The sequence below is a fragment of the Tachyglossus aculeatus genome, chromosome 19 (genome assembly GCF_015852505.1).
Source record: "Tachyglossus aculeatus isolate mTacAcu1 chromosome 19, mTacAcu1.pri, whole genome shotgun sequence".
Lineage (NCBI taxonomy): Eukaryota > Metazoa > Chordata > Mammalia > Monotremata > Tachyglossidae > Tachyglossus > Tachyglossus aculeatus.
In genome coordinates, this window is record NC_052084.1 from 7,764,715 (window position 1) to 7,792,664 (window position 27,950).

Consider the following 27,950-nt stretch of genomic DNA (forward strand, 5'->3'; position numbering starts at 1 on the left):
TGGGATGGAATTTACAGAATCAAATGGTTGATTCTATAACGGTTGATTCTCTAAGCCACGCTCAGAGAAGCAGCGTGGCTCGGTGGAAAGAGCCCGGGCTTTGTAGTCAGAGGTCGTGGGTTCAAATCCCAGCTCCGCCACTTGTCAGCTGTGTGACTTTGGGCAAGTCACTTCTCTGGGCCTCAGTTCCCTCATCTGTAAAATGGGGATGAAGACTGGGAGCCCCTCGTGGGACAACCTGATTCCCTTGTATCTACCCCAGCGCTTAGATCAGTGCTTTGCACATAGTAAGTGCTTAACAAATACCAACATATGTTGCCAACTTGTACTTCCCAAGCGCTTAGTACAGTGCTCTGCACACAGTAAGCGCTCAATAAATACGATTGATTGATTGCTTGATATTTATTGAACACTTATTGCATGCAGAACACTATACTGAGCACTTGGGAGACTACAAGTTGGTTGAAAAGATCTCTGACCCCAAGGAGTTTACTTCAGCTAGAGGAGGAGACAAATGTTAAAAGTGCTGTGGGGCTGGGCATGGGTGAGAAACCAAGGGGGGGGGGGGGGAAGGAGGGCAGTGTTTGTGTGTTTGTGTGTGTGAGTGTGTGTGTGTGTGAGTGTGTGTTTGTGTGTGTGCAGATCAGGAGATGACACACTCTGTTGCACTACAAAATAGTTTTCTGTCTCTGCTTCCAAGAGTTCAGTAGGCTCCGACTGAGAAACCAAATCCTCTTCATATGAAGAAGCAATTAAAAAGCTTATCAAAAGTGACACTATCAGTTTATTTTATGCATAAACAGTGAAAATAAAGTAAATCAAGTATTTCCTACTAAAACCTACTAGTATCCTACTGCTCTCAGAACAAAAAGGAAGGAATATTTATAGTCACTTTTACATAGCACTGGAAAAACACAACATTAACTTTGTAAAGTGCAAAGTTTTCTGCACACTGTTGTACAGACAGTGATATATTTTCTTGCTTATCATATGCACAGGCTATTGCATCGTAACAGATAAGCTAAATAATAATTTTAGGTCCAGACCAGGCCAAATGCTACCTGCACCGGAAGCTGGAAGCTAACTAAACAATATTCTAGGGCAGAAATGGGCATTAAATATATTAGAATATTAAATAGGAGTTAAATGTATAGTCATGAAATCTTCAGCACTGAACATAATAATATTAAAATGTAGACTTTTGAATAATTTTCTAGAAAGAATAAGGAGTTAAATAATTACACTGATTTCACAAAATTTACAGCATGGAACACAGGACAAAATTAAAATGTATACAACTTTTAAATAATTTTCTAGGAGGAATCATGATTTTGTTTTTTATTACTAGCTTATAAGTATGAATAGTCATTATGAAATAAAAATCAAAGCTCTGGTAAGCATGACATTATGTGTGTTGCTTAATAAAAGATAATTCTCTACAGAAATGACAAAGCAGAAATAAATGTGACATTACAAATATTCTGACATTTAAAAATACTATATGCTTTTTGCAGCGAACACTAAAAACATATGTAGCTATCTTTTAAGAATATCTTCATGCACTCTCTTCACTTTTGTTAAAAATATGTCAAGACTACTTTCTATATGGGAATATTCTAGCTATAGTCCATCACTTTTGAAGTTTGCCCTGCTTATTAGTTCCCTAATCTCAACAAAGATAGGCTACATAAAACTATGGATATATTCAAACCTATAATTCAGACAGGAGATGACAAAACATATTTAATAGTTCGGCTGAATTTTGTTCAGCACTGCAAAGAAAGGTAGGTATGCGGAGAGTAGTCAATTTTAGTGCTATGCTTGATTGTTAATGTCAATGACACCTGTGTGATTAATATTTAATAAATGACTTTACTACATTTCAGTCAAGCAAATGACTTTTTCCAAGAATGAGAAATATATAAGACGACTGTCAAATTTGGATTTCAGAAAAAAAGGCCGTTAAATTTGGCAAAATATCTGCAAGATGGTCAGTCCAAAAAACACAAATCCTAAAGCTGAAGAATTTTACGTGACAACTGCAACACAAAGGGTGGTGATAACATAGTAATTTACACAGAAAATCAGACAGCTGATTCTTAGCAGCTGTCCAAAGTAGGAGTGCATTAGGGAGGTAATACTATGGTTCATCTGATGATTAGAATTTAAGAGGACTTGAAAATCTTGGCATGAAAACACAACTTTGAAGCAGACATAGCTTAAACTGATGGAGTCTCCACTCAGGATTACTGGATGAGCCTCAGTCCTGAAACGTCAATATTGAGACCCTGCCCAGAGGAATATCATACTAGTGGTTTGTGAAGCGCCACTTACACTCTCTTGTCCTTGTCAATCCTGTTCCCATTGGGGCATGGAGTGCAACAAACCTAAATCACAGAATAGAAGAAAAGGATAGCTCCCTGGTTTTTTGGTCAATAGTTGATCGAGATTCTGAGTTAAACATTGTTCAGTTCTCAAATCTGGGTGCCAACAATGACCAAATTAAGAGTTTACACATGAATTCACAAGAGAGCTTTGGAGAGAGCCCTGGAAAATGGTGGCATTGAGAAACCCAACTATAAAATCTGTGAATTACTATTTTTTAAAAAAAGATATATTAACCTGAAACCTAGAACAATAAGATCTGAAACAAACAAAAAGCCCTAGAGGCGCAATAAAGGCATTAAATCCTCCTCTATTATTCTGATTAAAATCAAGAAAAAGAGTAAGACAAGTTTTTTTTTTTCCTTTTCTAAAGAGATCCCAAATTTTCCCACTTCTTATTAACAGTCTGAAAAAGACTCCTATTATTAGTGAAGGATTCTTTCGTCTCCAGAGGAATTTGAAAAAGAGCTAGGAATTAAAGCCCCAGAGTTTCCAAATCACATGTTGAAAGAATTAAAAGTGTTTCAAGTGATTTAGGAGATGTGGCACCCACTGTCCTTTTGATGTTTGATATCTGGTTCTTTCACAGGTTTCACTTCTTCTTCTGGTTTGGGCTTGGCCTAAAGGCAAAGAACAAGGGCAGTTAAAACTGACTCGGGGTTCAGAGACGACAGTTTCTCAGAGCATAATCAGCCTACATCTTTCTAACGTTTAATTGGTGTTTTAGCTTATTTTATTTATGTTCTCCAAAGATGGAGCAGTCAATTCCACAATAACCCATAAAAAGAGATGATAGACCAAAATGATCATGGGAGAGTCAGAATATTAAATATCTATTCTACTTAGGAAGTATTTAAAAAGCAAAACTGTTAAATGTTGGTGCTGCCTGATCTCACCTTGACTGCCATTCCCACTCTTCCTGGGGGGATGAATCGGTGGATGCAAAGCCAAAGAGATTCTGCACTTTATTAGTCTTAAATAGCATTTTCGACAAACCTCTTGGAAGAAGTTTAAGTCTGCACTTCCCAGTTTTAAGCCTCAGATCAAGAAAACGTTAGGTACATTCAACCTCTTCAATTCCCCTGTGGACCCTGGGATAGAGTTCCCTCTTTGAGGCTGGTGAATACAATGGCAGAAGAGCCTCCCAGAAGTCGTAGGCCCAAGGTGTATTGCAACCTGTATATAGGAAGCTCCAAAAGTAAAGTGCAAACACCACAAGTTTGGGGAACGAGGCCTGGGGTGCTGGATGTTTTGAAGTACAGTACCGGCAGTTTCTAGGAAAAGAGAGATTAAAGTGGGGTGCACTCCTGGTCGACCCTGTGATAATCCCACTTCTAGGTCAATGGTAAGGGGCATTTTGCACCATGATGGAGAGAGAGGTTGAACATGGCTATGGAGCAGCAAAAACACTGCACTGATTTTTTACTTTAAAGTTACTTAGCTTTGACTTTAAAGTTGGGAGGCCGCTAACCACCCAAAGAGACACTGGAAGCAAAGACTTAGTACAGAATATGCTTAAGGATCAAAAATAATAAGGCACAGAAGCAGTTTTTTACTTTATATGGGGGAGGGAAAGGATGTACCAGTAACTGCAGTACTCATCTAATTGGTAAAATATTGAAAATAACCACAAAATAACTACTTGAACACTCACTGCCCTCATGGATGCATTTTCCTGGAGAATACTAGAGAGTGATTTAAATGTTAACCCCAAGCTGCTAATCCTACATCTGAAAAAGTACAATTAAAGAAGAAATAAAATATAAGAAAAATTCAATTTCATACACTATCATCCTTTGGTCTTTTGGTGAGATCGAAAGCAGCTAGTGTTTCTGGAGTCCAGTGTGCATTTACAGGCGGAAATTCGAAAGGTACAGGTTCTACAAGTCCATAGTTAGCTTTGAGTTCCAGCTGAGGAGCCTCTGCTGGGACCTTCTGAAAGTAACTGCAAAAGAAAATTTAACCATCAATTTCTATACCTTACCTCTCTTTTCTAATGGGCACAAGTTTCTCCTCTTCATTTTTGCACATCAACTTAAAAATTCAATTGTTTTAAAGAGATGAGTCAAGAGGATCAGAAACAATATTTGGTAAAGGGATGAAGGTTGCTGAGATTTGACCTTCAGGTGCCACAGCAAATGGGTTAGACATTTAAATCAAAATAAACTGTTCACTGTTTTTGAATACATTTCTCCTCCCCCTGGGTATTCTACTCCTTTTAAGTGAATTCTTAGCACTTCCTGAGCCTGCTGAATTGGAACACTCTTGTAACTTTTTAAAATAAGACTGCAAGTGAAAAAAATGGAATAAAACAATCAAGGCCAGATAAAGGCCAGATGATTCCTAGTCGATGAGCAGCTGCACTTTAAAAGTCTGTAATTAAGCCTCACACAACTCCAGGGATGGAGTGGGTAAAATGGTCCTCATTTTTCAGTAAGGAAAAATCCAAAGGGAAGCCAGTTAAAGACTCAAACTGGGAAATATCAGGATGGGAGTCAGTGAGAGTGATCCATGGGTTTTATTAAAATCTTAAATCGAAATTGAACCATTGGTCAACCTAAAATCTTGGGATAACTTTTGGGTTTTTCTTTTGGGAAATGAAGGGGGTTTTCCTTGGGATGTGAAAGAGAAAGTAGGTCAGTAGGCGAAAAACAGCAGGTACTCAAAATGAAGAGCCACGTAGATAAGGGACAAAAAAAATGGTTAGCTATCTAGAGTAGGATAAAATGAGTGGTTTTCAAAAGACCTGAAAAATTAAAACTTGGCTCCATTTTAGAGGAAAAAATGGAAGAGACAAAAAAGGTATATTAAAACTACAAATCAGTCAAAAGCAAAGCACAACCAGAAGGATAAAATGGCTTTGGCAGAGACTAGGACGATGGGGTCAAAGGGCACCTCCTGAACGACCGCTCCTGTCAATGACATAAATGTACATATTTCTCCTCCTTGCCACGTCCACCATACACATTCCTCGGGGCAAGTCCTCCCAAACACCTACTTGGGAGCACTCACTGCCTCTGACATGATGATACTACTTAGCTAATTTCTATTCCTACTCGCTCCTGTTGCTCTTCCTTTACTGTCTGGGTTCTCCACGTTTCTTGCCTTTATGAGAAGCAGCAAAACAATAACTAACCAGATGAGAACAGGATTCTCAGCCCCTTCTCTACTGTACTCCTTAGCTGGGATTTTCGAGGCTTGCACAATGTGTGCTGGAGCATTCATTCATTCACTCATATTTACCGAGTCCTTACTGTGTGTGGAGCACTGTACTAAGTGCTTGGGAGAGTACAATATAACAATAAATACCAACACTCCCTGCTCACAACGAGCAGAATGAGGGAAACAGCAGTCCCATCCATTTTTGTATATACTGAAAAACTTAGGGTTGAGAAAGAAACTCTAAACAAGTTAATGTGTCTGGACACTCACATAAATCCATTTTCTCGCTGACATTTTTCAAGGGTGTTCTTCACCAGGCTTCCGAGTTTCTTAAAGAACAGGTGACCTGAAGGTTTGGCTGTGGTTCCAGGCCCTTTGGTTTCTCCGTATTCTTTACAAAGTGCTTCGGCTTTGATGTAAACTGCCCAGGAAAGGAACAAGCGAGTTTTTAGAATAACAATTAGTTACTCCATACGTAACCCTTCCTCTTAAACTTCAGTATTTTAAATCTCAACAAAAATGCTCTCTAAAAGACTATTCATAATAACTTAGCAAAATCAGAGTCTCTGGAATTTCCTTCCTTCCTATGTCTGCCTGAACTCAAGTTTACGGACCTTCAGGGCATGATGCGAATCCTCTCTCTTCGGCCTCATCTACCCAAATAAGAAGAATACATTTATCCCTCAACACTCATTTGTTTCCTTCCATCTGTACTCTTTGCAGTAAGAACACAAGAAGGACCAAACTGAATCAGACTTAGGATCCTAGGCCTACGCTTTTGGATTTACTGAACAACAATTCTGTGTTCACCCTCTACACAGCCTTAATGTTTTTGTAAACTTTAAATCACATCCCTACTCAGTCTTCATCCCTGTCCCTGTACAGCTCAAACAATGCTATGAGGACTAATGAGGTAACATACAGTAAACAGCTTAGAGCAGTTCCAAGGACACACGTTATTTAGCATGCTACTCCTTTAACAAAAACTGCTTTAAGGCCAAGGTAAAATAAACCAATCCTTTCCTGGCTTTCAGGTGATGTACTGGTCTGCTAAATGAGTCAACATCAGTATCAACAGATGTTTTTCAAGTGCTCACAGAAGTCCCATCACTGTACCAGGTGCTAGGCGAGTCTTTTCGCTGAAACCTCAGCGTAAACCATTACCACCATCAATGGGGGTAGCAGGAACAGAACTGCTTCTCATTGCTACTGTCCAGCCCACGGTGGGTCGGAGACCAAGGGAAGCCTTTCTGCTGTCCTCCATGTCCTGCAGGTCTCTACTGCTGCCCCGACTGTGCAAGAGGAGACGAACCAAGGTCTCTTTTGCCTTACTGGCTATTTGGGAGGTGGACTATATAGAATCAGCAGGTGAAAATTCTCGGCAACTAAAATCTTTCCCAGTCATTGAGTTCCAAAATGATTTCCAAGCATGTGTGTGACTTCAAAAGTGCATTAAGCAATTTAAAATCCCTTCCCTAAGCACCCAGACTGAATTTTGGGAACAGCTCTATTTCCTTTTTAAAAGGCCACATGCTCTAAATGAAGCACAGTTATTTTACTAATATTTATTAACTTTCAGAAATTCGGCCCTTTATATTCATTTTGAATTAAGACTTAAAACTGCTATAATATGGGTGACAAAATTGCAAGGTAATGCAGGAAAAATCAAACAAGATTTTGACATTGCCAAACCTTGCTGATTAAATATTATTAATGAAAAAAGACTGAAAAGCACTGTTAGTAAACAAAGTCTTACTGGCATTGTGGTAATAGAAATAGCACTACTAATAGTAATAGCATTTACTAAGTGCCACTTGGTGCAGAGCACTGTACTGGATGCTTGGGGAAACATAGAATAACTAACATGTTCCCTGGCCTCAAGGAGTTTACAAAACTCCTTGTTTGGGGGAGACAAGCATACAGATATTTCTAATTTGAGCAGTCAAAAACTAATAAATTGAGCAGACATATATACATGAGTATACATAGAGAAGCAGCATGGCCTGGTGGAAACAGCATGGGCCTAGGAATCAGAAAAGTGGGATTCTAATCCCAGTTCTGCCATGTGTCTGCTGTATGACCCTGGGCAAGTCACTTCATTTCTCCATGCCTCAGTTCCCTCATCTGCAAAATGGGGATTCAATACCTGTTCTCCCTTCTACTTACACTGAGAGCCCCATGTGGGACCTGCTTATCTTGTCTCTACTCCAGTGTTTTCAGCATTAAGAACAGTGCTTGGCACATAGTAACAAATGCCATCATTATTATTACAGTGCTTGATACATATTAAGTGCTTAAATACCACAATTATCATTATTATTATGAGTGCTAGGAAGAGTATACATTAGTTCATAATAAAAACTGAAATATGAACTCAGATTTTGTGACAAACTCACTGTTTCAGGGTTGCATTACCTTTTTTCAAAGATCACACATGACAGAATATACATTTTAATCTTTCTTTTGAAGCCAAAAGTTGCCTCAGATGGCAATGTTTTGGCAAGCATACTTACACTTTTCGGATTCCTGAAGGGACCTGATCGCTTCACCACACTTATCACTTGCCAATAAAGTCTGACCATGATAGCAGTATGCCTAGGAGGGGAAGAAACACTATTTTATGTTTTGTCCAGAGGATGTTCAATAAATGGCATTTCTACTTTATCTTCGTCATCACTCCACTTGTGACAGATGAATAAATGCTTTTGTCTATTATGTGGAATTCTGAGATCTTCCCCTGAATGCTCTTTACAGAAGGCTTTTCCCCCGCACTGGTTCAACTCCCCAAACTGAAAATATCCCATGACCAGGCCTTGAGTTCAAATAGCTGAAATCTCTAAAAGCAAGCATTCAATGTGAGAGGAGATCCAAGAGGTGCGGACACTGCTAGGAATGGACTGAAAGACTCTCAGGCTGCTCTGTTGCAGCTTGTGTTACAATGAACCTAGAGTCACTCTCCCCCAGTGACTGCGAGTGCTTCTATCGAAAGCTTCGGCCCTGCGGCTCTGAATCTGTGAACAACCAGGGCTGCGCCTTCCGTTACAAAACTGCAGGATTCTAGAGCAGAAGGGCCCTGGCTGCCCTGTCATCAGCCACAATGGGACAGCCGAAGGGCCACACTACTGACTTTTAGACTGTGAGCCCACTGTTGGGTAGGGACTGTCTCTAGATGTTGCCAATTTGTACTTCCCAAGCGCTTAGTACAGTGCTCTGCACATAGTAAGCGCTCAACAAATACGATTGATGATGATGATGATGACTCCTGACTACTGACCTGGAGATTTAGTGAGCCATCGTGTTTTAAATATTTTCCACACAGCACCGATCACAAGGACTGCCCCTCTCAGGGCTGTTTAGTTTTCCATTTATCTTTCTATTCCCTTTGCTTCTGATTCTTGTTTTCTAAGTGCTCCTATTGTCTACCCCTTACATATGATTTATTTCTCTTGCCTAACTGTCTGTCCTTCCACACTGACACTGGAAGGCTCTGTGTGATAAGGACCGTGTCTGAATTGAGTTATTTTGTATTCAGCCCAGCGCTTAGTACAGTGCTCGGCATATAAGTACTCAATCAATACTGTTACTTTTACTACTCAGATGAAGACCTGATGGAGGCAAAGGGCCGTGCCTAGTAACCTATCAGAGTCCCTTCTAGCTCTGAGCCCACTGTTGGGTAGGGACTGTATATGTTGCCAACTTGTACTTCCCAAGTGCTTAGTACAGTGCTCTGCACACAGTAAGTGCTCAATAAATACGATTGATTGATTGATTGATTTCCAGAAGAGAAGCAGTATGGCCTAGTGGACACAGCATGGGCCTAAGAGTCAGAGGACCCGGGTTCTGATCCCAGCTCTGACCATTGTCTGCTGTGTGGCCTTGGACATGTCACTTAATTTTTCTGCGCCTCCATTCCCTCATCTGAAAAATGGGGGTTCAATACCTGTGCTCTCTCCTACTTACATTGCGAGCCCCATGTATGTGATTATCTTGTAACTACCCCAGCACTTAGTATGGTAATAATAACAATAATAACAATGGCTTTTATTAAGCGCTTACTACGTGCAAAGCACTGTTCTAAGTGCTGGAGAGGTTACAAGGTGATCAGGTTGTCCCACAGGGGGCTCACAGTCTTAATCCCCATTTTACAGATGAGGTACCTGAGGCACAAAGAAGTTAAGTGACTTGCCCAAAGTCACACAGCTGACAAGTGGCGGAGCAGGGATATGAACTCATGACCTCTGACTCCAAAGCCCGTGCTCTTTCCACTGAGCCACGCTGCTTCTCTGGTACTTGACACACAGTAAGCGCTTAACAAATACCACAATTATTTCCACACTTCTTTACTTTATGTTGACCAGTATGGAAAGACAGTTTGAGTGTACAATTGTAAAATTGAATACTCACATATGCAGTGTAGAAACACATCTTCAAGTGAAGGTATTTCCTCCATTTAGCAGTGTATGTAGGCTCCAAACTAGATAAAGTGTGATCTAAAATTACATCAAAAAGCCAAAAATAACTTTTTTCATTAATCCAAAAGATTACCTGGGATATGAGATTTTATGAGTTCAAAATGGAACATCATCTATTAGGTTTATCAGTTTAAGTGACAAGATGAACTTTGACTTGAGTCCCTTGTTGCCATGACTTAGATGGTGAAACAGTCAAGAGGCATGTCGAATCTATTTTGTACAGTAACACTGGTGCTCATGCACTTAGGCTAATAACAGAATCTATTTTAAAACATGAAACAAATTATGGCTAATCTTGATCATACCAATCCAGTCCTCCATGCTGGATTTTTCTATTATAAATTCACTCTTGGATAAGAATTTAATTCCTTCTTTTTGATCCCCCGTCATTAATAACAACATTAAATGCAAACAGCTAGCACATATAAAAAGTCACCCTCTTCGAAGAATACCATTTTCTGCACTAAGATTTTAGTTTTCATCAGGTTAATGAAAAAAAGTAAATTTGGGGTGGGCATGATTACTACCATTTTACAGATGGGCACATTAAGTTACTGAGAGTAATTTGCCCAAAGCCTCTAATCGGCCAGGGGAAGATGGAGGAAAAGGCTAAAGATATCTAGGGGTGAAGCGATATATAAAACAAAGGAATCACTAACTTACCAGCTCTTTGATAGAAATTTGCGGTTTCGTAGGCTAATGCAGCAATTAGGCCAGAATTGTGCTTCAGTTCTATTGCTCGAGCAATTGTTACTATGATTAAAAAAAAAAAGAGGAATAAGATCAATTTTCATAACTACAGTCTTTCCCAGAATTCCTTCTGGCCACAATTACTATGGTAAAAGGAGAAATGCTCTTTCATCGATCACTGTTTCCTATAGTTTTAAAAATTTGCCAAGGAATAGCTGAAATTTCAAATGTTTAAATCACGGAAAATGCACACATTGATGAGGAATGCTAAGCAGGTGCACTTTCCTTAAAACTGTGAATTTACACTGAAATGATCTAGCTAATTTTCTTAAAAAAAAAATCCCCTGCTATGTACTGATTATTCCTGTGAAACAACACACCGGAAAATGTTCTGTTCTTTGGACTCTTAATGAGGGCAAAACTAGTGCTAAGAAATCAATCAGATTAATTATGGCTATCCTTGAACTGGTGGTTTGGCACTAACTATCTTCAGACTACTAAGGAAATTAAGTACCATGAAACTTTTGCAATAGTGATACCTTCTTGAGCTTCAGCTTGGCACTGGATAATGTAGGCATCTATCAGTCGAGCCTCTAAATCCCTTCCCTTTTCTGCAGGTGTAATGAGTTTGGGGATCTGGTTTTCCTGAGCGAGACCAAAAGAATCAGGTGTTAGAAGGTGTGACAAACAGTGTGGCCTAGTGGATAGAGCCCCAGCCTAGGAGTCAGAGGACCAATTGTAAAGATTATTTCCAAATTGCTCATCTATTTGAAATCTAATATTTATGGAAACCAATATATTTTCAGACCTTTAAATGTTTAAAAATTCCAGCTGCAGTTTTCAGGCTTCTATGAACTTCTTTTGCTTCATCTTCTGTTATGCTGAAAGACAATAACTAAATTAGGAAACATTCTTTATAGTGACACAGGTAACTGCATGCTCAATAACCATAATGATCTATAATTATAGGTTATTTGATGTGTACCCAAGTGCTTAGGAGACTTGGAAGTGCAGGAGTGGCACTGGCATTTTACTTTAAACACAAACTTCACCACATTATACTTACTTTTCTTTTCCAGCCAATCGTGATGCATATTTGGTATACCATAATGCTACATTAAAACCCATGGAAATCAATTCAAAAACAGCATCTTGCTGGGCACTAAAAATAAAAACATGTTGATTAGCAAAATTACTGAAGATTTATTTTGAACAGACAATCTAATCCAAGCCTGGTCCTCATCCCAATCATACTTTAAGACACTGGATTCTACCCTGAATGTCACTGTTCATCGTAACAAACAAGTTTACCAACATGGTACACCACAGAACCTGAACTCACAATTCTTCAAGTGTACTTAGCTAAGAATATCCATGGTTAAAATTTGATGGTGCAAATAATATCAGTGACTCTGAAATTAAGTAATCTCATTCTCTGTGAGATTAAACTTTTTTCACCATGAAAAATGCTGCTGACTGATATGAAGTAATCCTTTGCAATATTATATACTTATCACTCCCCTGAAACCTTAATAAATAATTCTCACAATCTCACACTGGTGTCAGTCAGTACTATTTACTGAGCGCCTACAACGTGCAGAATAAGTGCTTGGGAGAGGACAACACATTAGTAGACACAATCCCTGCCCTCAAGGAGCTTAAAATTTAGTCAAAGAGTCAGACATTGCCTTTTGGAATTCCCATCAGTACCTATGATTCCCAACTAGTCTCACAATCATTGTACATGCATCATTGTACATGCATGGCTCATCTGCAATTATGAAAGTAGAGGACAGGAAAACAGTGGCAAAAAACAAGAGAGAGAGAAGAAACACAAGGTAAGAGAAACTTTTAAAAGAAAAAGAGAGGAAAAAAAAAAGAAACAAGGAAAGGAGGGAGAAAGAGAGGATGCCACAGATCATGTAGCCAATCCTGAGGAGCAAGACCATAAAAGAAGTATAAGTCCCAACCTACGGAAATTACGGCCACCTAAAAACAAATGAGAAAAGAAACAAACAGAAAACAAAGACATCTATACTAGGTGACCTTTATAGGGAAGACCTCAATTACACAAGAGAAATCCACCCAGCAAGGATGGCGTGTTAAAAAACAAACCACAAAGCAAAACAGAAAAACAAAAACGCTGTAGCAAAGTGTAACACGTACAATCAAGTTCAAAGTAAACAAAACATTTTCATGTATAATCACGAGAAAATACAACAGGACAAATCAGAAAAACTTCCATTACAAAGGGAAAGCAAAAGAGGAGTTGAGAGAAACCAAAAAATAATTTTTGAGTGACTCCTAAAAGTAAAATTTTAACGTGTGGGGGTTAAGTTCTTGAAGAACCCCGCGATGAGGAAAACTTGTGCAATAGCCTGTCTACCTTGTCTGGCACCAGCAACAACTACTTTCAGGAGCATATCATGTTCTACCTTGATGGGAAACTTTCTTTTGGCATCCTCCATCTAATTCACTAATAGAATTAGAGTAAAGTATGTGCGCAAAGTAAAAGGACACGTATAAGACTTCATACCTTGGAACATGTCCTTGTAATGTGTCAGTCCACTTAAAATTTTGAATGTATCTTAACTTGCTTTCTTGGGTAGACTCATCCAATAAATTTATGAAGCCTAGAAAGGAAGCAATCCTTATTTATGTGCAAATATTTATCCATATTACTATGCATATTCTGAACCAATTTAAAGTTAAACAAATACAAGTTAAATTTTAGAGAGCACACATAAGGGGATAAGCAGCATCTTCAGGTGCTAAATTCCACAAAATCTGAGGCACAATTTCACCCATTTGCAATTTACATCAAACACATATTAAGCGTCAAGATTATATCTGAGACCTCACTCTACACCCCACCAAATTTTCCAAGTAAACTGCAGAATTGATTTTAAAAGAGTAAAAGATTTGGATTGCTGGAATTTTAGGAATTCTTATTCTTGCATTTCAGCAAAAAGGTTACTGAAACATTAACCTTTACCAGATGGAAAAACGATTCTTCACAGATCAGAAAAGTGAAAGCAGCTCACCTTGTAAAAGTGAAAAATATGAATCTGTTGCATTCTTCATCATTTCTGGATTACAGGTTGAATCAACAAAAAGTTCAAGCAGCCGTGTCCTAGATGATCGGAGATCACTTAAAAAGGAAAAGAAATAATAATAATGAGAAGCACTGAATAACTGTTGAAAAATGAAGTCTATGGTAAAAGGGTCACTAAGCATGTTTTAAAATTTCAGTACACTGACTTGTTCAGTGGAAAAGGGAGAGCTGCTTTGTTTGTCACATGATCCAAACATGCTATCTCCCCATCTCGTACACCGGGATTCTCATGTGGCTCACGGACTGTGTCTAAACTGATGATCTGAATCTATCCCAGCGCTTAGCACAGTGCTTTGGTACAAAGGAAGCACTTAATTAAAAGCATAATTATAAATATTTTCTGTAACAGAACAAAGGAATCACGCTGCTGCCCGGATCATCTTTGTGCTGAAATGCTCTGGGCATGTTACTCCCCTCCTCAAAAATCTCCAGTGGCTACCAACCAACCTACGCATCACTCTCAGCTTCAAGGCCATCCATCCCCTCGCCCCCTCCTACCTCACCTCCCTTCTCTCCTTCTCCAGCCCAGCCCGCACCCTCTGCTCCTCTGCCGCTAACCTTCTCACCGTGCCTCATTCTCGCCTGTCCCGCTGTCGACCCCCGGCCCACGTCCTCCCCCTGGCCTGGAATGCCCTCCCTCTGCACATCTGCCAAGCTAGCTCTCTTCCTCCCTTCAAAGCCCTACTGAAAGCTCACCTCCTCCAGGAAGCCTTCCCACACTGAGCCCCCTCCTTCCTCTCCCCCTTCTCTCCCTCCCCATCCCCCCGCCCCACCTCCTTCCCCTCCCCACAGCACCTGCATATATGTTTGTACATATTTATTACTCTATTTTACTTGTACATATTTACTATTCTATTTATTTTATTTTGTTAATATGTTTTGTTTTGTTGTCTGTCTCCCCCTTCTAGACTGTAAGCCCGCTGTTGGGTAGGGACCATCTCTGTATGTTGCCAACTTGTACTTCCCAAGTGCTTAGTACAGTGCTCTGCACACAGTAAGTGCTCAATAAATACGATTGAATGAATGAATTGAATGAATTGGGGTATTTGTTAAACGCTTACTATATGCCAGGCACTGCACTAAGCGCTGGGGTGGATACAAGCAAACCAGGATGGACACAGTCCCTGTCCCACATGGGGCTCACAGTCTCAATCCCCATTTTACATATGAGGTAACTGAGGCCCAGTGAGGTGACTTGCCACAGCAGACAAGTGGCGGAGCCGGGATTAGAACCCATGACCTTCTGGCTCCCAGGCCCATGCACTATCCACTATACCATGCTGCTTCCCAGAAATAGAAATTAAATTCCTCAAGATATAACTGCAAATATTAAACTATGTGCTAAAATAGTCACTTTCCATTTAAAGAAGTTTATTTGACAAAGAAGCTTTGCATTCTAATGTTGGGACTTTAGAAATTTACAGCAGACTTTAAGTTTTTTAGCTGGCTACTAAATTAAAAGTATTTGTGAAATTCATTTTTGTAAAACATTCTCCAGAAAGGGGAATATAGCATATTTACAAAGGAGACATTAAATAAGTACCATTTCTTTCAATGATAGCACTTTTAGTCGCACTGCTTATACTTAAGACTGGGACGTAGCCACAGTAATGATTTTCCAAGAGGAGAACTCAAAGTAATATGTAATTTTTTTACTTAAAATATCTAAAATAACGAAATCTTATTATCCAAGGTACATAAAACAATTTTCACTCCAATAACCAAACACTTTTACCACATTCTATTAAATGCATACAAAGCACCCGCCAACGTATATCCCTATGGAAACTTACTTGCAAATCTTTGCAGCAGCAGGGCTCGAAGCTACTCCATAATAGTTAAATGAGACCGGTGCAGTGGCCTTCAATGGGTTCCGATGAAACCAGTGGGTCATTTTCCCCCACTCGTTTTCTTCAAACCTATTTTAAGAACTTCAAAAAAGAGGGAGCAAATGAGAGCTAGGAAGAGTCCGGTTCAAACATTTTCTAAAAAATGGTGAATCTTGAAATACATTTTATTTCTCCAAAGGAAAACGATCCCGAAAAATCTACATTATTGTTTTCTCCATTTCTATGATCTCTCGGTTTCGTCAGTTTAGAGTCAAAAGCCCACACAGCACCGAGCACGTGGCTGAAGCAGTTGCTGGTAGTTTCCCGTACCCCCTGGAGTCTCCAGGGAAGTTCTGAATGAAGAGTTGGCCATATGGGCAAACCTGATTATAGAAGCAAGGGAACCAAGCCTGGAGTTCCGGGGTTTTTTTTTAATGGTATTTGTTAAGTGCTTACTATGGGCCAGGCACTGTACTAAACATTGGGGTAAGTACAAGTTAATCGGGTTAGACACAGTCCCTGTCCCACATGGGGCTCAGTCTTAATCCCCCTTTTACAGATGAAGTAACTGAGGCCCAGAGAAGTTAAATAACTTGCCCAAGGTTACACAGCAGACAAGTGGCAGAGCTGGGATTAAAACCCAGGTCTTTCTGACTCCTGGGCCCATGCTCTATCCCCTAGACCACACTGCCTCTGAGTTGCCAATTTTAAGTGGCTGGGCTTTCACGGACCCCGTCCCTCCCTATATAAGCAGGACACTGCTTATTTATTGACAAATTGGCCACTTTGTACTTGCAGGCCTCTGGAACCAAAGCCTCATGGGTACAATCTTAGTCAGCACTTAATAAATACGACTGAATGATTGATTAAATGTCAAGGACCCCATAGCTGAAAAGCAAATGAAGGCAGCTGAAAGATCCTCTTCCAAAGCCCCAGTCCCCAATCAAAGAACCTGTGCCTCCTGGTTTAATTCAGGAGACCTCACACTTATCTCACAGAAGAAAATAATCAAAATGGAAATGAGCAAGAACACTGACCCTCTTACTGCCCGAAGACTAAAGAGGGAACACAGATACCTGGAACTCTCTGAGTTCACTGGGTTTTTTTTTAGAGGGGTTGGAGGGTAGTTTAAGAAGAGGTGGTTGGAGGTACCTCCAACAGGGTTGGAGGTAGTTTAGGAAGAGCTACACACTTTTAACTAATCCCACTCCTTAACCCACTCACTGAGTCCAAAAGCCGTAGTCCCACTCCTTAACCCACCCTTCGAATCAAAAGCTTCTCCTGGGTCCCAACAGCCCAGAGAGTTGACTGGGGAGCCAAATGTCTCCAACAGACTCTGCATACAAAGAAGTACCTAAGGCTGCAGCGAACAGTTACACGGAAGCAGTTGCACTAAGGCAGGGAAAATGGTGAGACATCTAGCCCTTTCTGATTAAATTTTAAGGTCCCTGAGGAGAGATCAATCCTCACTGAGTCCAATGTAGCCCATTACTGGCATCCAATATTGCTAATAATAACACTTATGCTATGACAATTTGATTACCCAAACATTACTTGGGTTTCCAACCACCAAAAAATTTCCACCATTAAAGCTCTTTTCTGCAAATTTTAGCCAAAGTTTCTGACTTGGAAATTGATAAAACGGTGAAAAACGGGTAAGTGAACCTTGACCTCTGTTTTAAATTTAAGAGTAAGTGTTAATTGTTGCCTCATCCAAAGCCCAGTTGGTAGTGCAGAAAATTATCATACAAACGGCCCAGTTAAGAGATGTATAATAAAATCAGATGAGATCAATTATATTTACTGAGCGATATCCGATTAAATGAATTATATTTATTGAGCAATTACTGTGTGCAGAGCACTGTAATAAGCACTTGTGAGAGTACACCACAACAATGTAACGGACACATTCCCTGCCCATAACGAGTTTACAGTCTAGAGGGAGACAGACTTTAATATAAATAAAATGCAGATATGTATGCAAGTGCAGTGGAGCTGGGGGCAGGGGTGGTGAATAAAGGAAGCAAGTCTGGGAGATGCAGAAGGGAGTGAGAAAAGAGGAAATGAGGGCTTAGTCAGGGAAGGCCTCTTGGAAGAGATGCGCCTTCAATAAGACTTTGAAGGTGGGGAGAGTAATTGTCTGTTGGATACGAAGAGGGAGGCAGGATGTGGGTGAGTGGTCGGTGCTGAGATAGACGAGACCGAGATACGATGAGTAGATTGGCATTAGAGGAGTGAAGTGTGCAGGCTGGGTTTTAGTAGCAGAGTAGTCAATCAATCGTATTTATTGAGTGCTTACTGTGTGCAGAGCACTGTATTAAGCGCTTGGGAAGTACAAACTGGCAACATACAGAGACAGTCCCTACCCAACAGTGGGCTCACAGTCTAGAAGGGGGAGACAGAGAACAAAACCAAACATACTAATAAAATAAAATAAATAGAATAGATAGGTACAAGTAAAATAAATAAATTTTGTTTAATAATACATTAAATTATTATTAAATTAAATTATTAAAAATTAATAAATAAGGTAGTGAGGTGAGGTAGGAGGGAGTAAGGTGATTGAGTGTTTTTAAGTCGACGGCAAGGAGTTTCTGTTTGACGTGGAGGTGAATGGGCAACCACTAGAGGTTTGTGAGGAGTGGGGAAACATGGCCTGAACATTTTTGTAGAAAAATGGTCTGGGCCGCAGAGTGAAGTGGGGAGAGACAGGAGGCAGTGAAGGAGGCTGCCTTTTAATCAAGGCGGGGTGGAAAAATGATTGGATTAATGTGAAAGCAGCTTGGATGGAGAGGAAAGAGAAGATTTTAGCAATGTTATGAAGGTTAAACGGACAGGATTTATGTGTTCAATGTACATGTTGAATGAGAGAGAGAGTCAAGGATAACGCCAAGGTTCCGGATTTGTGAGACAAGAAGGATGATGGTGCCGTCTGCAGTGATGGAAAAGTCACGGGGAGGACAGGGTTTGGGTGGGAAGATAAGGAGTTCTGTTTTGGACAGGTTAAGTTTGAAGTGACATCAGGGCATCCAAGGAGAGATGTCTTGAAGGCAGGAGGAAATGCTTGATTCCAGGAAGTAGTGAACAGAAAAAATTTTGAGTTCATGACTCATTCACATGTTTACTTCATTTTAACTTACAATAAAATGTTTAGCCAGCATAGTTTTTTTTACTTGTTTTTACTAATACTACTAATGGTATGAGTAGCACCCTTTAAGCAACATTTAGAAAGACAACAATTAACAGGAATGATTGAAAGATTGAAGCCAGATTTCAGAAAAAAAAAAAAAAGCAAAGGAAAACTAAGAAGCAGCATGGCTCAGAGAAGCAGCGTGGCTCAGTGGAAAAAGTACAGGCTTTGGAGTCAGAAGTCATGGGTTCAAATCCTGGCTCCACCAATTGTCAGCTGTGTGATTTTGGGCAAGTCACTTAATTTCTCTGGGCCTCAGTTCCCTCATCTGTAAAATGGGGATTAAGACTGTGAGCCCCTCGGGGGACAACCTGATCACCTTTTAACCTCCCCAGCACTTAGAACAGTGCTTTGCATATAGTAAGCGCTTAATAAATGCCATCGTTATTATTACTATTAATGAACATCAATATTCATTCATTCAATCATATTTATTGAGCGCTGTGTGCAGAGCACTGTACTAAGCGCTTGGGAAGTACAAGTTGTCAACATATAGAGACGGTCCCTACCCAACAGCGGACTCACAGTCTAGAATAAACTATGCTTTCATTTTAGTTCGTTTCTAGCCACTTACTTTTGATTTTCAGACATCATATATGTGAACAATAATTTTACCTACCTGCATCCTTGGTCTTAACGTAACAAATGGAATAATATTACTGTCAGATCTTTCGTTTTTCTAAGTTTAACTAAAAAGATTCGTTCACTGGAGTTAATCTACTATCTTTCAAAAAAAATGTATCATTGCCCTTGAAAAAACGTAATGCACAGTCCTTCAAAACTTTTTCTCTCTTAGGTACTTAATATGGCAGTACATAAAGAAAAAATGTTTGGAAGTGGTGGACAATACTTAAGATGAGAGTACAGTGTATTTGACTTGAAGATAAGACCAGTTTCTAGAAATTTGAAACATTTAATGAATTGGGATTTACTTCCTAGAACAAACTCAAGGAATTGATGTCAACCTACAAAACAATCTTGCCTTTGAATAGAAGCATTATTAACATAATTGTCAGTCCAATCAATACTTTGAAAAATATCCCCTAAAAACAGGATGGAAGTGCTGTTCTGCCAACATTAACCATTTTGGAAAACCTTATTTTGCAACTTGTGAATAGTATGCCTTTCTCCTCATGCCATATTTAACCATCATGCAGACAATAAAATCATTCTAGTGATTCTCTAAACACACTTGCTTGACCAAGCCTAACGGGCAATTCTGGGAAATAAGAAGTTGTGAGAACTGCTTCCTATTTGGATGGAGTTCCACTTCTCACAAATAACTATCCCTCTAAAAAGATACATACCGCGGGCTCTCCCGCCTGAGGTGGCAGGGACGGAAGAGAAAAATATCTGCAAATTCCCTACCAATGCCAACTGGTGGGGCAAATGGGCAGCCTCCCAAAGTGGCCCAAAGCCTTCCAAGGAACCACAGGGACTTTTCAGATGGGGACAAGGGACAGGAGACGGTCAGAGTCTCCCGATGGGGAGGAAGGGAGATGCTTTTCAAACAGGAGACTAGGCCCTCATTTCTTCTTCTTCCACTCCCTTCTGTGCTGCCCTTGAACTTGGATGTGCACTCTTTATTCATTCATTCATTCACTCAATCGTATTAAGCGCTTACTGTGGGCACAGCACTGTACTAAGCGCTTGGGAAAGTACAATACAGCAATAAGAGTGACAATCCCTGCTCACAATGAGCTCACAATCTAACCTCACCCCCACAGCACTCATGAATTTGGTATTAGTTATTTATTCGTTCATTCAATCGTATTTATTGAGTGCTTACTGTGCGCACAGCACTGTACTAAGTAATGTCCATCTCCCTCTCTAGACTATAAGCTCCTTTTGGGCAGGGCATGTGCCTCCCAACTCTGTTATACTGTACTCTCCCAAGCACTTATTGCCATTACCACTATTATTACTAGTAGTACAGTGCTCTGCATACAGTAAGTGCTCAATAAATACATTTGTTTAATTTGTAGGTGCTCATCTCCGTGGGTCATTCATTCATTCTTATTTATTGAGCGCTTACTGTGTGAAGAGCACCGTACTAAGCACTTAGGAAGTACAATTCAGCAACAAATAATAATAATAATTATTATTATGGTATTTGTTAAGTGCTTACTATGTGCCAAGCACTGTTCTAAGCGCTGGGGTAAATACAAGGTCATTAGATTGTCCCACTTGGGGCTCACAGTCTTCATCCCCATTGTACAGATGAAGTAACTGAGGCACAGAGAAGTGAAGTGGCTTGCCCAAGGTCACACAGCAGACAAGTGGCAAAGCTGGGATTAGAACCCATGACCTCTGACCCCCAAGCCCCGGCTCTTGCCATGCTGCTGCTCAATAGAGACCATTCCTGCCCACAAGGACTCACAGTCTAGAAGGGGGGTGGGGGGGAGACACACATCAAAATGAGTAAACAGGCATCAGTAGCATCATTATAAACAGAATTATAGATATTATATTAATACAAATAAATGGAATTATAATTATAAATACATGCATAGAATAATAATGATGGTATTTGTTAAGGGTTTACCATGCGACAAGTACAAGTGGTGTAGGGTGGAGGGGGGGGTAGAGCAAAGGAAAAGTGGGGGGGGGCTTAATCTTAGTTGCCCTACCCAGACTCTAATAATAACAATAATAATAATAGTAATAATAATGGCATTTGTTAAGTGTTTATTATGCGCAAAGCACTGTTCTAAGCGCTGGGGAGAGTAGCAGCATGGCTCAATGGAAAGAACACAAGTTTGGGAGTCAGAGGTCATGGGTTCTAATTCCGACTCCGCCACATGTCTACCGTGTGACCTTGGGCAAGCCACTTAACTTCTCTGAGCCTCAGTGACCTCACCTGCATTCATTCATTCATTCAATCATATATATTGAGCGCTTACTGTGTGCAGAGCACTGTACTAAGTGCTTGGCAAGTACAAGAGGTGCTTGGGAAGTACAAGCGCTCTGCAAAATGGGGATTAAGACTGTGAGCTCCCCGTGGGCCAACCTGATCACCTTGTATCCCCCCAGTGCTTAGAACAGTGCTTTGCACACAGTAAGTGCTTAACAAATGCCACTATTATGATTATTATTACACGATGATCAGGTTGTCCCACGTGCTCACAGGCTTCATCCCTATTTTACAGATGAGGTAACAGGCACAGAGAAATGAATTGACTTGCCCAAAGTCACCCAGTTGACAACAGGTGAGGCCAGGATTAGAACCCATGACCTCTGACTCCCAAGCCCGGGCTCCTTCCATTAAGCCACGCTGCTTCTCTGCACCCTAATAATAATAATGACATTTATTAAGTGCTTACTATGTGCACTGTTCTAAACGCTGGGTAGGTTACAAGGAGATCAGGTTGTCCCATGGGGGGCTCCCAGTCTTAATCCCCATTTTACAGATGAGGCAACTGAGGCCCAGGGAAGTGCAGTGACTTGCCCAAAGTCACACGGCTGACAAGTGGCAGGGCCGGGATTTGAACCCCTGACCTCTGACTCTATTTATTTATTTATTTTACTTGTACATATCTATTCTATTTATTTTATTTCGTTAGTCTGTTTGGTTTTGTTCTCTGTCTCCCCCTTTGAGACTGTGAGCCCACTGTTGGGTAGGGACCGTCTCTATATGTTGCCAACTTGTACTTCCCAAGCGCTATTTATTTATTTATTTTACTTGTACATATCTATTCTATTTATTTTATTTTGTTAGTCTGGTTTTGTTCTCTGTCTCCCCCTTTTAGACTGTGAGCCCACTGTTGGGTAGGGACCGTCTTTATATGTTGCCAACTTGTACTTCCCAAGCGCTTAGTACAGTGCTCTGCATACAGTAAGCGCTCAATAAATGCGATTGATTGATTATTAAGTGCTTATTATGTGCAAAGCACTGTTCTAAACGCTGGGTAGGTTACAAGGCGATCAGCTTGTCCCATGGAGGGCTCACAGTCTTAATCCCCATTTTACAGATGAGGTAACTGAGGCCCAGGGAAGTGAAGTGACTTGCCCAAAGTCACACGGCTGACAAGTGGCAGGGCCGGGATTTGAACCCCTGACCTCTGACTCTATTTATTTACTTATTTATTTTACTTGTACATATCTGTCCTATTTATTTTATTTTGTTAGTCTGGTTTTGTTCTCTGTCTCCCCTTTTCAGACTGTGAGCCCACTGCTGGGTAGGGACCGTCTCTAGATGTTGCCAACTTGTACTTCCCAAGCGCTTAATACAGTGCTCCGCACACAGTAAGCGCTCAATAAATACGATTGATTGATTATTGTTCTAAACGCTGGGTATGTTACAAGGCGATCAGGTTGCCCCATGGAGGGCTCCCAGTCAATCCCCATTTTACAGATGAGGTAACTGAGGCCCAGGGAAGTGAAGTGACTTGCCCAAAGTCACACGGCTGACAAGTGGCAGGGCCGGGATTTGAACCCCTGACCTCTGACTCTATTTATTTTACTTGTCCATATCTATCCTATTTATTTTATTTTGTTAGTCTGTTTGGTTTATGTTCTCTGTCTCCCCCTTTTAGACTGTGAGCCCACTGTTGGGTAGGGACTGTCTCTAGATGTTGCCAACTTGGACTTCCCAAGCGCTTAGTACAGTGCTCTGCACACAGTAAGGGCTCAATAAATACGATTGATTGACTCCAAAGCCTGGGCTCTTTCCACTGAGCCACGCTTCTTCTCACCGCACCCGGCCCTCGGTGGGCTTTCCCTCTTCCTGAGGGGGCGTCGAATCCCCCCTGGCCTGGTCCCTGAGGGGACCTACCTGAGGCCCCTCACCTCAGCAGCCACTTCCGGTTGCCTCCAGCAGCCACTTCCGGTTGCCTCCAGCAGCCACTTCCGGTTGCCTCCAGCAGCCACTTCCGGCCACCGCGCGCCTGCGCGACCAGGGTGGAGGCCCACGCGCTCCCTCCCCCTTCCGCAGGACCCAAGGTGGGAGGGGGCAGCCATTCTCATCGAAAGTCGATAACATCGACCGCCCCCGAGGCCAGGCTGGGATAGGCCGAGAGCATCGCTCGCTGCCAGGCGGGGCCCATCGAGGGGTTTGCCTGTCCCGTCAATAATAATAATAATAATAATAATAATAATAATAATTAATAATAGTAGTATTTGTTAAGCGCTTACTATTTGCAAAACACTGTTCTAAGCACTGGGGAGGTTACAAGGTGATCAGGTTGTCCCATGGTGGGGGGGCTCACAGTTTTATTCCCCATTTTACAGACGATCAATCAATCAATCAATCGTATTGATTGAGCGCTTACTGTGTGCAGAGCACTGTACTAAGCGCTTGGGAAGTCCAAGTTGGCAACCTATAGAGACGGTCCCTACCCAACAGTGGGCTCACAGTCTAAAAGGGGGAGACAGAGAACAAAACCAAACATACTAACAAAATAAAATAAATTGAATAGATATGTAGAGGTAAAATAAATAGAGTAATAAATATGTACAAACATATATACAAGTGCTGTGGGGAAGGGAAGGAGGTAAGATGGGGGGATGGAGAGGGGGACGAGGGGGAGAGGAAGAAAGGGGCTCAGTCTGGGAAGGCCTCCCGGAGGAGGTGAGCTCTCAGTAGGGCCTTGAAGGGAGGAAGAGAGCTAGCTTGGCGGGTGGGCAAAGGGAGGGCATTGCAGACGAGGTAACTGAGGCCCAGAGAAGTGAAGTGACTGGCCCAAAGTCACACAGCTGACAGTTGGCAGAGCCGGGATTTGAACCCATGACCTCTGACTCCAAAGCCCGTGCTCTTAAAATAAAAAAATATTTATTTTATTTTGTTAGTATGTTCGGTTTCGTTCTCCGTCTCCCCCTTTTAGACTGTCAGCCCACTGTTGGGTAGGGACTGTCTCTGTATGTTGCCAACTTGTACTTCCCAAGCGCTTAGTACAGTGTTCTGCACACAGTAAGCGCTCAATAAATACGATTGATTGATTTCCACTACGCCACGCTTCAATCAAATTTACTGAGCGCTTACTGTGTGCAGAGCACTGTGCTAAGCGCTTGGTTTTGAAGAAATGGATGGGGGTGTATGTGTGGGGGCGGGAGTTCTAGACAACACCCGCATAGGGAGACGGGTGGGATGACGGCGAGCCCCCTGTTTAATTCCATTAATTTCCCCTTTCCCGACTGTGAGCCCGTTGTTGAGTAGGGTCAGTCTCTATATTCATTCATTCAATCGTATTTATTGAGCGCTTACTGTGTGCAGAGCACTGTACTAAGCGCTTGGGAAGTACAAGTTGATGTTGCCAACTTGTACTTCCCAAGAGCTTAGTACAGTGCTCTGCACACAGTAAGCGTTTAACAAGTACAATTTAAAAAAGAAGAAAAGAAACCTTCCATTCTAGTACTCCTCGGTTGAGACCTTCCGTTTACGTTTACTATTCTATTTATTTAATATGTTTTGTTGTCTGTCTCCCCCTTCTAGACTGTGAGCCCGTTGTTGGGTAGGGAGCGGCTCTGTATGTTGCCAACTTGTACTTCCCAAGCGCTTAGTACAGTGCTCTGCACACAGTAAGGGCTCAATAAATACGATTGAATGAATGAGTGTGAGCCCACTGCTTGGTAGGGACTCTATATTTTGCCACCTTGTACTTCCCAAGCGTTTAGTACACTGCTCTGCACATAGTAAGTGCTCAATAAATACGATTGAATGAATGAGTGTGAGCCCACTATTAGGTTGGGACTGTCTCTATATGTTGCCACCTTGTACTTCCCAAGCGCTTAGTACACTGCTCTGCATACAGTAAGCGCTCAATACGATTGATTGAGTGAATGATTGAATAAATGAAAGTGGGACAGGGACTGTGTCCAACCTAATTTCCTCGTATCTACCCCGCTGCTTAGTACGGTGCCTTGCGCGTAGTAAGCGCTCAACACATTATTATTTGCTTCGCACATAGTAAGCGCTTAACACATACCCTCATTATCATTAGGAATGAGGTCTGGGTCCCTCGGGACGTGGGACTCAAAACGAGGACAAGTGCGGGAACAAAAGACAGCATGGCTCAGTGGAAATCAATCAATCGATCAATCGTATTTATTGAGCGCTTACTGTGTGCAGAGCACTGTACTAAGCGCTTGGGAAGTACAAGTTGGCAACATATAGAGACAGCCCCCACCCAACAGTGGGCTCACAGTCTAAAAGGAAGAGCACAGGCTCTGGAGTCAGAGGTCATGGGTTCGAATCCCGACTCCGCCGAATGTCTGCTGTGTGACCTTGGGCAAGTCACTCAGCTTCTCTGAGCCTCAGTTCCCTCATCTGTAAAATGAGGATTAAGACTGTGAGCCCCACGGGGGACAACTTGATCACCTTGTTTCCCCCACAGCGCTCAGAACAGCGCTCTGCACATAGTAAGCGCTTAACAAATGCCATCCAAAAAAAAAAAAAAACCAGCCTCAGCCCCTCGAGCCCCATTCACTCAGAGAAGCAGCGTGGCTCAGTGTAAAAGAGCATGGGCTTTGGAGTCAGAGGTCATGGGTTCAAATCCCGGCCCTGCCAATTGTCAGCTGTGTGACTTTGGGCAAAGTCACTTCACCGTGCCTCAGTGACCTCATCTGTAAAATGGGGATTAAGACTGTGAGCCCCGCGTGGGACAACCTGATCACCTTTGTAACCTCTCCAGTGCTTAGAACAGTGCTTTGCACATAGTAAGCGCTTAATAAATGCCATCATCATCATTCATTCACATTTAGAGGTCATGGGTTCAAATCCCGGCCCTGCCAATTGTCAGCTGTGTGACTTTGGGCAAAGTCACTTCACTTCTCCGTGCCTCAGTGACCTCATCTGTAAAATGGGGATTAAGAGTGTGAGCCCCCCGTGGGACAACCTGATCACCTTTGTGACCTCTCCAGTGCTTAGAACAGTGCTCTGCACATAGTAAGCGCTTAATAAATGCCATCATCATCATTCATTCATATTTATTGAGCAATTATTGTGTGCGCTTGGGAAGTCCAAGGCGGCAACACAGACGGTCCCTACGCAACAAGGGGCTCACAGTCTAGACGGGGGTGATCACTCTGTAACCTCCCCAGTGCTTAGAACAGTGCTTTGCACATAGGAAGTGCTTAATAAATGCCATTATTATTATTATTGTTGTTGTTATTCATGGGTCATCTGAGGACATCATCATCATCATCAATCGTATTTATTGAGCGCTTACTATGTGCAGAGCACTGTACTAAGCGCTTGGGAAGTACAAATTGGCAACACATAGAGACAGTCCCTACCCAACAGTGGGCTCACGGTCTAAAAGGGGGAGACAGAGAACAAAACGAAACATACCAACAAAATAAAATAAATAGGAAAGATATGTACAAGTAAAATAAATAAATAAATGGAGTAATAAATATGTACAACCATATATACAGGACATGAGTGGAGTCATTGAGAGTTCATCAGTTCTTCCTCCCTTCAAAGCCCTACTGAGAGCTCACCTCCTCCAGGAGGCCTTCCCACACTGAGCGCCCTCCTTCCTCTCCCCCTCCCCATCCCTCCCCACAGCACCTGGATATAAGTTTGTACAGATTTATCACTCTATTTATTTTACTTGTACATACTTATTCTATTTATTTTATTTTGTTAATGTGTTTTGTTCTGTTGTCCGTCTCCCCCTTCTAGGCTGTGAGCTCACTGTTGGGTAGGGACCGTCTATATGGTGCCAACTTGCTTCCCAAGCGCTTAGTACAGCGCCCTGCACACAGTAAGCGCTCAATAAATATGAATGACAGACGACAAAACAACACACGCAGACGGGTGTCAAAATCGTTGAAACAAAGAGAATTAAAGATCTAGAGACCTCATTAACAAGATAAATCAACAGAATAGTAGAGGGCCCCACTCACCGGCCCTCTCAGGGAGTTGGGCAGCAACCCGGTGCAGGGATCCCTGGGTGGAAATTGGGAAAACCGGGATCGAAGCCTTTCCTTTCACAGCGGTGCGCTCCCACCTCGCTCTTGTCCGGTCGCCTCAAGGGGATGGGATGAGATGGGATGGGATGGGATGGGATGAGATGGGATGGGATAGGATGGGACAAGACGGGAGGGCGCGCTAACAATGGCCGCCGGTGGGCCGGCGAGGCCCGCGGAGAGGCGGGGCCGACGCC

The 27,950-nt window shown here is 41.7% G+C and overlaps 1 protein-coding gene across 1 annotated transcript; it reads right to left on the reverse strand.

The window, feature by feature from the left end:
• Positions 1-766: 766 nt before the first annotated feature.
• On the reverse strand, positions 767-27,909 carry BROX (BRO1 domain and CAAX motif containing). The gene is made up of 13 exons (XM_038761217.1): positions 27,691-27,909; positions 15,618-15,755; positions 13,754-13,860; positions 13,246-13,342; positions 11,776-11,871; positions 11,518-11,590; positions 11,249-11,354; positions 10,683-10,772; positions 9,952-10,037; positions 8,061-8,142; positions 5,818-5,968; positions 4,171-4,330; positions 767-3,005 (listed from the first exon to the last, which is right to left on the reverse strand). Exons 2-13 carry the CDS (start codon positions 15,716-15,718, stop codon positions 2,919-2,921), a joined length of 1,236 nt encoding a protein of 411 aa, XP_038617145.1. The 5' UTR covers positions 15,719-15,755; positions 27,691-27,909; the 3' UTR covers positions 767-2,918.
• Between the last annotated feature and the right edge of the window lie 41 nt (positions 27,910-27,950).

Coding starts and splice junctions, on each gene's coding strand:
- BROX (XM_038761217.1), bottom strand. CDS start 15,718: ATGACCCACTGGTTTCATCGGAACCCATTGAAGGCCACTGCACCGGTC. Junction 13,343..13,753: donor ATATTTTTCACTTTTACAAG/GTGAGCTGCTTT, acceptor CTTCCTTTCTAG/GCTTCATAAATTTATTGGAT. Junction 10,773..11,248: donor CCAAGCTGAAGCTCAAGAAG/GTATCACTATTG, acceptor TTTTAATCATAG/TAACAATTGCTCGAGCAATA.